General features: G+C 42.5%; 1 protein-coding gene across 9 annotated transcripts in view; it reads right to left on the bottom strand.

Moving 5' to 3' along the window:
* Positions 1-13,646, bottom strand: part of VPS13B (vacuolar protein sorting 13 homolog B) — a 3,421,660-nt gene that overhangs the window by 3,131,743 nt on the left and 276,271 nt on the right. For all 9 annotated transcript variants that reach the window (XM_069621427.1, XM_069621422.1, XM_069621424.1 and 6 more), the window contains exon 4: positions 8,301-8,421. In XM_069621427.1, coding sequence (XP_069477528.1) covers positions 8,301-8,421 — 121 coding nt within the window. The remainder of the gene's footprint in view (positions 1-8,300; positions 8,422-13,646) is intronic.

The following is a 13,646-nucleotide window of genomic DNA, read 5'->3' as shown; positions in this document are numbered from 1 at the left end:
AATGCTCTGCTCCTGGATATTTTTTTTTGCTTTGGTTTGGTTATCCGGCAAGAGAGTGTATAAAGATTGTTCAACTAGCTGCCTACAATGCACAGTGCATATCGGTAGGAGCCAGTAATGTAAGCACATCATATTGGAATTCTTAAATGTGTCTCATATTTCATGGAGTACTTCATTTCTTCACTTAGTCACAATGTTCATGTTAAAATACCACTGTGGGTTCTTTCGGTCGTTTTAATGTCATCACTCACCAACCATACTCGATATACACCAACACAAAGTCAACCATACGTTGTGTGGCGAACCAGAAGAAGGACTCGGACTACAATGGGCCATGGTGAATATTTGCTTATTCAAATAAAAAGAAAAATGCCTATTTGGCCCTATCGCTTTGAGGGAAGTTTCCTACCATCTAAAACAAAAACTAAGGGTGCTCGTCAAAGTACAAAATTCAATAGTTCTGAGTCCAAATTCCTTGTTTTTAACTGCCGCTTTAGAAAATCTAACTAAGAGGAAAAGGAAACTTGCACAATAGCCTCGGAGTGGGCTTCTTCCTGGCCTAGCTCGTTAAAGACTTATCAGAGTTCCTTTAGAATGTGCTTACACAGTTCACAGACTTAGAGTTTGTCGATTAAAATTATAAATGTCTTCTGGAAGGTTTTCTCCTCCCCCTTGGGGAAAAAGAAATTAGTCTTCTTAGATGTTTTTCAGCTTTTTACCACTGGTTAAATCCTTCCAGGATTATGCTGCACGCACTATTCTATATCCCACCAAAGTCCTGAGGCTCTTGGATAGGGATAGTGGTTCTCAGTCTAATTAATCTCATATATTTGTTGGCTTTCCCAGCCTTGGTAACAAGCACATACATACCTTTCACTCTCCTGTTCACGGGGTATGTTCCCATTCAGTACTCTTAGATTCTTGTACTGAGGGTGGCTTCTCCCGCCTTGATATGCAGTGTTCATCCATCTCTCTCTCTCTCTCTCTCTCTCTCTCTCTCTCTCTCTCTCTCTCTCTCTCTCTCTCTCTCTCTCTCTCTTTCCTCCTCCTCCTCCTCCTCCTCCTCTAACTGGGTCTTGATCCACGTCCACAGAGGCTCCCACATGTATAGGATTACCCTCCTTCCGTTGTAGTTACGCACTGCGCAGAAGGTCTCTCCCATTCACAGTTCTTACTGTGTTTAAATAAGTCATCACAATCGGAAAAAGTGTGTCGTCCTTGCTTTACGGCGGCGTTCAGATGGAAGCCAGCAGCGTGGGAGGAGGATCACTGGTCGTTGTAGCATGAGAACAAACAGGCTTTTCAAGTCCAATGTAGGCAGACAATGTAGTCCGTTCAGGTCGGGCCTCAATGGACTGCGAGTCCTTGTCCCTGAGAGTGGAGTCACTCCCAGTGAGGTTCCATTTGCCGAAACCCCTAGGGAGGGTCTTGTGGAACGGGCTCACCTCCCTAGCCTCAAAAGGGGGAGAAGACCAAATTGTCCAGATTCCTCACAAGTGCCATCTAAAACATTGGTTAGTGACTTGCTAATGCGTTGAAAACCTAGGTCATTCCACAATATATGTTACTGCCTCCCTTCAAAGGAATTAGCAATTGGATGGAATAATGCCACTGTTTTAATCTTGTTTTAAAGAAATTGTGGCTTTGTAAATTAAAGGATAAAGTTTTCGAATAACTTAACAAGAAGAGCAGGGACGACCGGTCCATAGAAAAAAATACAGCTATCAAGCTACGCTGGATGAACTTTATCTGGCCTTTAATGGAATTCGGAAAATGTTATTTTTTAAATTTAAATTGGACAATCTAGGAATATCATAAGGATGCATGCACCAAAAAGGGTTTTATGTTAAATCTAGTCCAGCAATTTCCTCAAGTGACAAAGAAAGGTCTCCTACTCCGTACATACCAAGGAGTGCCATGTACAGCAGTGGCTAACTTGTGCTTATTAGAGGCCTTTAGAGGGTGTTAAAAATAAACGTATGACCTCTACCTCTCTGTTATGAGCACACAAACCAAGCTTTTAATGAACACTTAGCTCAGCGAAGACAGGTTCATTTATTTATTTGCATTTATAAAGCGCACATCGGCCCTTGGGCATCGTGGTGCTGTTACAGGATATTTGCTTGGACGAACAACAGTTAGAGTACAATTTACAACAGTTTACAGCAGATTAACAATGTGTGCTCTCACTCATACACAGGCGAGATGCGATGGTTAAAGTGGCAGCATTCGGTTTTCACATTTAGACATGTGTACACGTATGAGTCAGTGGCTAGTGGAAGAGTTGAGTTTTCAGAGCTTTGCGGAACACTGTGCGGGAGGTCTCTTTCCTGTGAGGGTGTAAGCGTGTTCCAGTTTTTTGGAGCTAGGACTGAGAAGCTTGCGCCTCCTGCTTTGGCTCTTTTAAAGGTCGGGACTGCAAGCTGGTTGCAGTGTTGGGCCCGCTCAAGACTTTGACGAGACACAGTGGATGGTTTCTGAAAGGTAGGGAGGTGCTGCGTTTGATAGGCAGGAGTGTGTGATGGAGAGGGCTTTAAAGAGGATGCGCTCTTTAACTGGGGAGCCAATGGGTGTCCTGCCTGTCTTGGGATATACGTTCCCTCTTGGGTATGCTGAGGGCTGCTCTGAGGGCGTTGTTTTGTGTGGTTTGGAGTTTCTTCAGGTTTTTTGATGATGTGCCTAGGAACAGGACCTTACGGTAGTCCAACCTTGCCCCAATCGTGGCTCTGGCTATGGACCTGCAGGGTTTAACCGCGTTTATGACCTTCGTAGTTAGTGCGGCCGATGAAGCGATGGCGCCAACTATGGTTGCAACTATGCTTTACAATGAAGCCATGCCGAATGTGGTCAGCAGATGGGAACGGGTCAATGTGCACGCTCTCACAAGAGTGCATGTGCGAAACCTAGTATTTCAAGAAAAAGCAACATCATGGTTCACTGAAAATAAACATTTCAGTGCACAAAAAAACGAGGCAGTCAATACATTAAGACTGCAGGGGTGTGGTGCATGTGTCCAAAGGAAAAACTGCATATTAGCAGGAAACAAAGATTTATAGAGTAGGTACCAACATTTCTCCTAATTTGTATTAGTCACTGACCTATTTGACAATTTACATGCATTGGAACCTAAGAATTTTGATACTGGCATAGAACCCAACAGACTATTCAAAAAATGGCTCTTTCCAGGATAAAAAAAACTCTGAACTAAACAACTTTAAATGATGAGCTGTGAGTCAAGCTTAAAAATATTTGTTTTCTAGGAGTGCCAATGAAGTTTTCATCTTTGAGTAATGGGTTTGGCAGTTCTCCTGCTTCATAAGCCTGTCTGTTAGCATATAAAACGATCACAGAAATTGACATGGTTTACACTACAATCCTTCTGAAACAAACACATTCCTGTTTGAAAGCTTCGCATTCACGGCCAAAAGAATAAATTGCTTTGTCATTAGATATAAAAAATATTATAAAGCATATGGCTTTTGTTAGCGCTCAAGCAACCACTTATTTCAATTGTTACCAAGACTTCTGCAAATTTTATTGTGAATATCCAGGAGATAACTGGAGGTGCACTATCACCAAACAGTAATCTTAAGGAAAGCGTGTATACTTTGCCTATTCTGCCCTTTAATGGACTATTGGTAACAAACACAGAATCGATATTGCATCCAATTAAAATTAACTGTATTAAATAGTTTGTTTGTACAAACTTATACAGGAAAGCATAAACCATTTGGGAACACTTGGCAACGCTCAGAAAATGGGCAAAAGTAGAAGAGGGTCTGCAGAAAGTAAGGCGGTATTGGCTTTTGTGAGTGGAGCTGGAAGTTCTGTACCTTTTCTGTTTCTGAAAACAGTCTCGCAGATACACTTAGCATCTCATTCCCCTATGAGGACTTATTGGGGAAAATTGAGGGAACCGTTCTTGAATGGATTTCATTCCAGTGGCAGCTCGTCCAAAATAGGCGTGGGGCAGTTGACCCACCAAAACCCTCGCCCATCATGAACAAGTCGCGCTCCATCAGCTCATGTGCAAGAAGGCAGTAGCAAAGCTGAATCCAGACCCAAGCTGAGTGCAGGTGAGATTTTATTTTTGCATGTAACTTGTGTGTGAATGAGTGGAGCGTTTGATGTATGGGTCCGTGTGTGAATGAGTGAGTGAAAACTGTGTGTGTTGTGAGAATGTATGTGTGTGTGTTGTGAGAATGTATGCGTGTGTGTGTGTTTTTCTGAGCTGGGGATGAGGGTGGGGCTTCACAGCACAGCAACAACCTATTTTAAATGCCTAGTAAAAAATGTATGGCCAGTAAAAAATGATCATGCTTTCGGATGATGTGTTATTATTTCGCTAGACTGCCATTTTGGGGCAGTCAGCATAGTCATTTCTTCCTGTGACATGACTTCATTACTTTTATTTTCTGGGCATATAGGATAAACCAAGCATAGTGTGTGTTATTACTTGCTTAGAGTGGGTTATATGTGATTTTACCAAAAAATCTGAGTGGTAAATTTCAACGAAGCCAATATACCAAAAGAATACTATTTTTTTATTTGGGGGTCCACTCCCAAACCCTCAGTTTTTCTATACGTTTAACGCCATCCCCAACCATTTAAACCCTTACCTCACTAATATATATATATATACATATATATATTTTTTTTTCCAGTATTATGGTTCTCGTTAAAACGTACCTCTGTTTTGTTTTCAGCAAAATGACTCGATACCCTAGACTGTCATTTTGGCCCAGTCAGTCTAGCCCTTTCTAACTGTGGCATAGCATTTTATTCTGGGCATCAAGGATAAAGCAAACATGATGTGTGCTGTTATGTGTCTACAGTAGACGACATTGTTTCTCGAAGGTTAGCATCCGGTAAAGTGTGAGAAAGTGACTCAGATAATCTATTTCTGTGATCACACAATTACACTATGAAGCTAGTTGTTCCTTCTTTGACTATCCCCAAGATCGTTCTCAGATAATTTAAGGGCACCAAAAGGCAAAAGGGGAGCTCCTAGCTAAAAGATGATACTTTTTATAAGATTCTTTAGAGGCTAGTTAATCCATAAAGTGTCTCCACGCAAGAGTCCAGTCCCAATCCCTGCCACATGACTGCATTTATTAAGGGGCAGAGACTGACTGTCATCCAATTTGTCAATCGCTCTGAAATCCCATTTGAAACTAGCTTGTTGGTTTGGGTGCAGCAGAACAAAAGGCTCGGTTACATCTCCATCCTTGGCCCAAATTTAGGAATCTGCAACTTAAGCCTTTGCAAAAAACTAAGAGCCAACTCATATTCTGGAAGGATATAAAAGTGCTTCTCTTTCCACGAACATACAGAGAGACTCCGGTTTTAATCATGCCTCAATGAATTCGACTTGACAGAGTTCTCCTGACTGCACGTCTCATTGGATTCAGTGTTGCAAATGTAAAGAATTTACTCTATGAACCGCCTCCTCTTTGGGAAGACCACTTCACACAACACCCTATGTCTTCATGGAACGATTTGCAAAAAAATAAGAGGGCATTTTGGGAACATAAGAATGCCCAGATTTTTAAATTAGCAACATGTATGGATAGTGATTCATCAAGAAACAAGTTAGAACGAGTAATGGAAGGTGGACTCTGCTCTTTTCTTGGTCCCAATACTCACCCTAACAAACAAATGTCTCTAAATTGCAAGACATATTTAGCAATTCGCAGAGCTCCTGCAATGGATACAATGCTTTGGCTATTTCTGCAGTGTGCTGGCTGCTCGTGACTGATAGCTCGGCTCGGAAACCGATCTGCGAGTTTCCTGGGCTACACCGGAGCCTTGGGATGGAGCAGAACAACGGCATCGCACAGCAATCCATCTTTTTCTGGCACTTTTACAACCCTCATTGGATTAAAAAATTGTAAACAATCCTTCCAGGGTACAGGGCGAGGAAACACGTGGGTGGAGAGTGTCTGCTCACTTTTCTCAGAGGGCGTACACCATCCCCCATGTGTTTTTTCAATTAATTAAAATACAATTTAAAATGTGTTGCATCCACTTGACAAAAACCATGTCAGGGATTCCAACATTGGTGGCATGTGAGGCAAGAAACAGCTTCGAGACCACACGATTCTCATAGCAAGTATGAATACAATCTCTCATATTGAATTTTTGCTGTACAATAGGAGGGCTCATCCCTGAAGATGGGACCTATTTCCTGAAACGCATAGGATAGCTAGATCTCAACCCTCACTCTGTCAAGTGGTGAACTGATTAACCACAAAACATTTCTTTGTGCATAAAGTGAATTCGATTTTGCTGGATTTTATTTAGGTTAAATTCAGATTATGTATTATATGAACATGAAGGTTTCGGTTGTGTTGGATGTATTCATTCGAGATATGATTTACTCTATTTGTTTATCAAAAAGATTTTTTTTTAGAATGTGCAAGTTGTGTTAAAACGTAAATTTTTAATTGTATACGTCACATCCCATTGTGTTTGTTGACGAGTCCGCTCACTTTTATTTGTAGGACTTGCCCCCTGGTTGTATTCATGTTAGAGCCGTGTGGTTCTTAGAGTGTGCAGCAGGGTTCTAGACCGTTTCTGTCTGGACTTTCAATTAGCAATGTTTTGTTGCACATTCTATGCCATCAAATGTGCGCAGCGTTTTTACTTAGCAAGCAACGTTTAAGGAAAACTGTTCTCTTGGCAAATGCTCATTTGTCCTGTGCACTTTCTGAATGCAGAAAAGACATCCTACATTTACGTTCACTGCCTGTGACGTCACTTGAAACCGGTATACGTCAGAGTCCCCCACTTTATTATTTTTTTTTTTTTTAGGGCTGGAGCTCTGAATCTTTACTTTTCCTGTCAATTTAGATTAGGTCTGGATTTGCCCTGCTGAGCTTACCAGGTCTGTCTTGCAGCAGGCCAGGGCACAGAATCTTAATTGGGTCTGAAAGGCAACAGCGTGGGCATTAGACCCTGCCCAAAATGTCGAACAGATGGGCCTAGGCCAGGGGTCTGCCATTCTTTATGGAAGCTATCAGTCCTGGTGTTGTATGGCAGTTCTACTATCTGGTAAAATCTTTACATGTTTCCTTTTCTGCATTTACAGGCCAATAAAATGGACTAGTTTGCACAAAGTAGCCTCTGAATATTACTACCACGTAGATGCAGAGAATTCATACAGCTGATGGATGTCAGTCTATAATCAAACTATAGATAGCGATGTCTCCTTCCTCCAGACTCTCAGTGCCTCTCACAGGCCATGTTTCTCATCATCTTGTTACATCCTTTATACAGGTTTCTCTTCTCTTTTCCCTAGAAATACACGATTGTAATTGCCACATGACTTTTTCCCTGATAGGAGTTCTGAGTATGGAAGCTGTAGTCTGATTTTAACCACCGCCCACCTGTACAACAGGATGTGCACAAGCAGGTGGTGTGAGTCGCTTGCAAGGATTGAGGACTTCACTTTCTAGTGATCTGGTACATTTAAAGAGCACTACATGAATACAGTTAGCAACAAGCCGATTTGTATTAAGTGCTACATAACCTAAGGGCCGGACAAGGGATAACTTTTTTTTAACCGTTTTTTTAAGCACCACTGGCAGTTGACCCAATGTAATGCCTGGCCTTTTGTCATTCTGTTTATTTAGGAGTGTTGATCAAGGCCATAAATGTCATCTTCCGTCTACATCACTGTACTTTGTGGGGAATGACAGTCAACCTTAAACGAAGCCGTTTATGCCTGGTGTCATTGTTACCCAATATGCAGGGCTTGTCTTGGGCACTGTCTCGGCAGGACAGCTCAAGGGCAACGTGCTCCCCTTGGAAGCAAGACGACACGGAGCAACAGAGGTTCGATCCCATATCATCTTACTGACTGACGAGTCCTTGCAGGTGACTGGCATTGACAACACCTATCGATTATCTAAAGCCTACTGTTGATCAGTCACCCACCCCCAGGAGGGATTCCTGGCCTTGGTAGCTAGCCGTCCCAGGGAATTGGTTGGCTAAAAATAGCAGAAAACTATATTGCTTCAATTGTCTTACGTGATTCATGTTGATAAGGAACAGAACCAGAGATCTCCAAACGGTATACTAAAACATTCCAAAACGGACCTGGAGACTAAGAAGAGCCTAAGGTCCTGCAGCAGGAGAGGAACAGGCACTTGTGTATCCTTTTTTCACCGTCTGCACAATGCATTTAATCAGGGGTCAATATAAAACAGTACAACTAACCAGTCTCTCCCTTTTTCAAACAATGCCTATTTTACAAACGCAACACATTTTTAGTACAGCAATGCAAGATCTACTGTCACCTGGTGGCAAGTCAGGGTCGGTGGGGGCAGCTTGCTGGATTCGTCGTGGCTTCACCACAGACTTTGCACTCTCTGTGGTGCTGCGGTTAGTTGAACTGGAGCCACAACTTTCATGATCATCCTGTAAAACAACGACCAGAATTAGTCATGCAAAGAGCAACGGAGGAAGAGGGCGATAGCGTGGTTTGTTCATTACTGCCTAGTACTGCTACTGTCTAGTAAACAAAGAAAACACATACGAACCATTCCTGATATATGGTCTATAAAAACATTTTTGCATGCCCAGCGTCAGGGCCTTTCAAGCTTTTCAATTGAAATGGACCCCTCGAAATTGTGGGGATCCTATGTGACTGGCACAGAAAGCTTAATGGCTTTTCTTCTCTTTAATGGTGATTAAGGGTTTAAGTTTCACCCATCTTTGGCTGCTTTCTTAGTGCCATTGTGTAAGCAATAAACAAATGCCTTGATCCTCTCCACTCACAAGCCTCCTGAATTGGCTTTATACAGGATTTTGACACAGGTTCAGGCACAAAATGAGGCTGAGGGCATACGCTTATTTATTAAGGAAGCCACATTAGCATATTATACTGATATAGGACAGGTGTAAACCAAAAGGGAGGAGTTAAAAATGCACTCCCCCCCCCCCCCACTCCCATTTTTCCCCACTTTTAGTAACATTTAAAAATGTTGTGACATATATGGAGTATATGCTTACTTCATATAGATTATGGGATCAGAGAAGTGCACCGGGCATACAGAATTGCACCAAGTGAAACTTCTTATGACTCCAAAAAGAACACATACCTTTTTTTCCACTGTCCTTTTGCATTTCAAGACCTAAACTACATCAACGCATTTTTGTTTTTTACATTCACATTTTGAAATGGGCTCACGTGCATCCTTTACCAGCCCGGATCCATTGGCACTGTACATCTGCAAGCATTTTATTATTTGTACATCTTTTGCCCGACCAGTGCACACACGGGCTCGATTGTAAGAAATCCAGCAATACATGGGTAACTGTTTTACGAAGTAAAGTCCATAGTTTGTTTTAAGGACACCGTCAAAAAGAGCTAGCTCTGGCATGGTATGGGACAAGAATGTGTCTATGCTGAAACGCTGTCCACCATTTCATCTGCGTCTTCATTTCGGCTATGCCACTACCTAAAACAATATGCATTGACTGTATATCTCCCTTCACCCAGGTATGTAAACGTCGCTGCAGATGCATTTAGCCCCCCCCACACACACACACCTAAGTAATACACTCAACTGCTGCACCATAAACAAATATCCCAATAAAGCAAACAAAAGTGCGCTTGTTAAGCCAAGCCCACTGAACTGTTTTAATGTATTTCTCTTCATTATTTCACCCACCCTGGTTCTACGTGCAAGGTGCAACTGAGCACTGTATGGATTAAAAGATGTAATAGCAGAATCCTCTCAAACACAAGTGGCAGTCTATGAAACAATATGGTGTGTGGGTCCAGTTAAGAGAGAATTACAGAAAATAGGATATGATCTGGTGGAAAGGAATAGGTCATTGCAACCTCACTCTGCAGGGTTCGAAAAAGGATTGGATTAGCAGGAGCTAGAAGTAGCGCCTAGCTATCATTTGCATCACCCAGTAAGAAGGGCCTACCTCTGGCGAAAAAGGAGCTAGCACAGAACCGTTCGAAAATCTAACTTCCACACTGTAACTGTTTGTCCATTTTGCATGACAGAATATCCTTTAAATAGCTCCTACATGTCTTAATGCTCTTTCATACACATTCCCAAACATACAGAGTTGATGCCAGGAATATATCTTTGAATGGCACCAGCTAACCCGGGGAGTCCAAAGGAGCCCCTGATATCCATTTACAGGAAGCTAACTAGGCTCTTCTGGGCTACAAACAGGAGCGAAATAGCTCCCAGCTCCTGGCAATTTCGAACCCTGCTCTGCACATATGTTGTAACTTTTTACATATTTACAATCCACATAGATCTATTCTGAGGGAAAGTTGCATGCATTAATATGCTAATAACCACACAATTTGGTGAAGAGCAAGAATCGCCCAGGTCCCCATGTTGCAAGGTCAGCAACCTAGTCCTAAACCTCTATGCACTGAGGGCAACTGGAAAACGAGAGAAAGGTGCAGAGGTCTGCCCCAAGATACGCGTTGTCGTCAGAAAGGCTCAATCGTAGTACCCTTAAATAAACAGATGCATTGGTGCCTTTTGGGGGAGGGATACAAGTAGGCTTTCCTGTCTAACAAATGCTCATCATTTCCACCAAAAAGCAGCATATCCGTTTTGAAGGATAATGGTGAACGAAAGACCATAAAGGGACGTTAAATGTCTGGTGAAAACGTGTATTTTTCCTATCACTGCGCAGAGCGTCATACAGCAGAAGTAAGGCCTTCGCCTCCAAATGAGAGTACCAGTGGATATGCGATTAGTGGCAATGGTGCTGATGACACAAGGAACACGACTGAGTTCACCACGCTCATTTAAACTGCCGTCAGACAAACCCAACTTCCAGACATAAATGACCTGAGCCTAGAGATGCGTTTCTTTTCCTGCCACTGTGGCCACTCAAGACTGCACGATATATTGCGTGCGGATATCTTAGTCCAACCATAAACGATTTGTTTTAACAAACAGTAAATGCCTCGTGAATTTCTGGTTAATTCATATTGTTTGGATCGATCATGCATAACCTTTAGGCTAAAAAGCACCCAACAGCCACACTTTGGTTCCATTATGAATAATGTAAGTGTGCCACTTAGATGCTGACATTGCTAGATGACCAGGGAAGCATTCCAAGACGAGTAGGCACAAGCTAAATTAATGCTTTTACAGAAGAAAATTATTTGAAAACACCTTTCCTTTCCCGAGTTTTTAAACCCACTGACCCCCTTAACCGGTAAAAGGTCAACACAGTCATTTAACACGGTGGGTTCTTGTAACACCCCCTAACTAGTCCCTAAAAACACAATACGTTTCAGAGGTTAGAAAAATAAACGCGTGAAACTCTAACTCCCTTTATCAAACTAGGTTAAGCATTTGCTTACAAACCAATCTCCAACAGTTCGGACATGTCAGAGTCGTGCCCTCTGTCCTACTGCTAATTGCAGATACCCCGTGAAGCAAGACACTGGCAGGCCCTTAAACCAACAAACACTACTCTGAACAGATAATCCACTTTGACTGCTCCTCTCCTCAGCCTTCCGTGATCCCCAACATAGCTCATCCCGAGCATCCCAAAGCTGGACGAAATTGGTCAGACGCAAAATATTCAAGAAGGAAAATACTAACTCCCTGTACCAATCTGCTGCTTCCTCTGATCTTATCTGTCGTAATGATTTCACACACTGACACATTTGCCGTCATTGATACCAATGCACCAATGCGGGCGATTATGCTACTGCATTTTAGTAAACAACTGCTTTTAAAGTAAATCTCATGTCTCAAGCCACCACAAATCAACTTATCCTGGAAAGAGTTCATACACATGTGCCTTTTGCAAGCATGCAGCAAGCAAAGTTAAACACAGAAAACAGAAATGGCCATAAATGAAGCCGAAGTTAAAGAGTACTTCCTTGTGTAATGAAACGCAAACGTGTGATGCGTTGGTTATTATAAACTCCAAGAGTGGCAGCTTCATCTGGCCTGGAATGGGGAAAATAGATGCATCCATCGAGTGACCTACTTGTAAACTATACCCTGCAATTTACCTGAGGCCAACTTTACATAAGGATTTTACAGGACACGTTCAACGCAGAGGTGCATCAGAAGCAGTCTGATGTGCTTGCAGTCCTTACGTGTCATTTGCACTCTCTTTCCCGCCCAAAGTGGCAAAAGGCATTTTTAATACACAGCAATTAAAAAAAACACAGGACACTGGCGTGTTAAATTTGGCATTTGCCCATCTGAACGTGGCCGTTCGCTGCAATTACAACATTAAATATTGATTTTTCGACTAGTGGGTGGGAAAGGTGGGAGGGCGTGGGATGAAAATATGGGGGGGGCCTTCCCCCATAAAAAAACAGCGACAAATATGGCAAAAAGACCAGCGCAATCAGACATTCCTGATCCTGAAATTTCTCTCCAGGACCAGACCTAGGATTTCAAAGGTAAAGTGCGGCAAAATACATGTGGGTCCCCTAATTTTCTTATGTATCGACCTCATCAGAAGTGTCAACACAAAAAGGACATTAAAGGAGTGTCATCCGTCTTTAATACTATAGGGCATCATGGAAAGTGACATTACAATAAACTGCCATGAGTACGCCAAGAGATGAATAACTTTGTGGTGAGCATTACGTGAATGCCCACTATTTTTAATATATAGAGCAACACTAAAGTAAACCATGACAGAGGTGCTTTATTTGTAGCTTTTGTAAGCTGCAAATTCAATCACTTGTAGGGTCTTCCAATTTTAGCAGACAGGACACATTAAATTACATGATTTTCCCAGCATCACACACTGGTTGTGCGGTGAAACCGGGATTACAGTTGTATTATCCCCCACCCTAAATGGAAGATTACAGTAGCAGCATGAAAATTAAAGTAAGCATAAACAAATGTCCTTTAAGTTTTAAAATAAACAAGGTTATCAAGTCTTAAAGACAGACACAAATAAATTACAAAATGCATATGGTCACCTGTTTGCAGTCATTGCTCCAAACAGCATGTGATATTATGCACCCCTTCCAATTCCAAACACCCACCATTTATTGTATTTTATTGTTTGAATCGCAGATCTACTCGAGAGAAGCAGAGCGCTATACAGAGTGTGGGTAGCCAGTGTTTGGGCTGGCGTTAACAGGAGAGCTGTGCTGCGAGTTGTGCTCTGTACATCAGTCTGTGTGTCCATTGGGATTATTCCTTGGTCAGGTGGTTTTGAAAAAGGCAAGTTTGAAGACATTTGCGAAAAATTGTGGGGGTATCCTGAGCCGATACCGGGAGCGAGTTCCAGACGGTGGGGGCGTGGCAGGAGGATTGTTCGCAGGTCCTTTCTATGCGGACAAGCTGTGGTTTGAGCTGGTTGGTCGATGTGCTGCACGAGGATTGTGTGCCCACAAATATTTTGAGCTTAGCTGCCAGGTGCAATGGTGTGATGCTTGTGACGACTTTGTAGATGATACATGCAGTGCTGGACACTGTCCTGGTCTGGAGAGAAAGACAATTTAGTTTGAGTAGGACGGCAGTGATTCAGTCAAATTTCCACGCACGTCAGGAAGGAATTTCCTGCATCGATATGTGAACCACAAGGGCCTGCACTATGGTCTGGAAGTCCTCCGGTAGGATGAAGGGTTTGATTTTGCAAATGGGGGAGATTTAGAGCCAAGCTGTTTGGGC

The sequence above is a fragment of the Ambystoma mexicanum genome, chromosome 5q, assembly GCF_040938575.1.
Source record: "Ambystoma mexicanum isolate Mex_15411 chromosome 5q, UKY_AmexF1_1, whole genome shotgun sequence".
Classification (NCBI taxonomy): Eukaryota; Metazoa; Chordata; class Amphibia; order Caudata; family Ambystomatidae; genus Ambystoma; species Ambystoma mexicanum.
The sequence above is the reverse complement of the archived record's forward strand: the minus strand, read 5'-3'. Positions and strand labels throughout refer to the sequence as shown.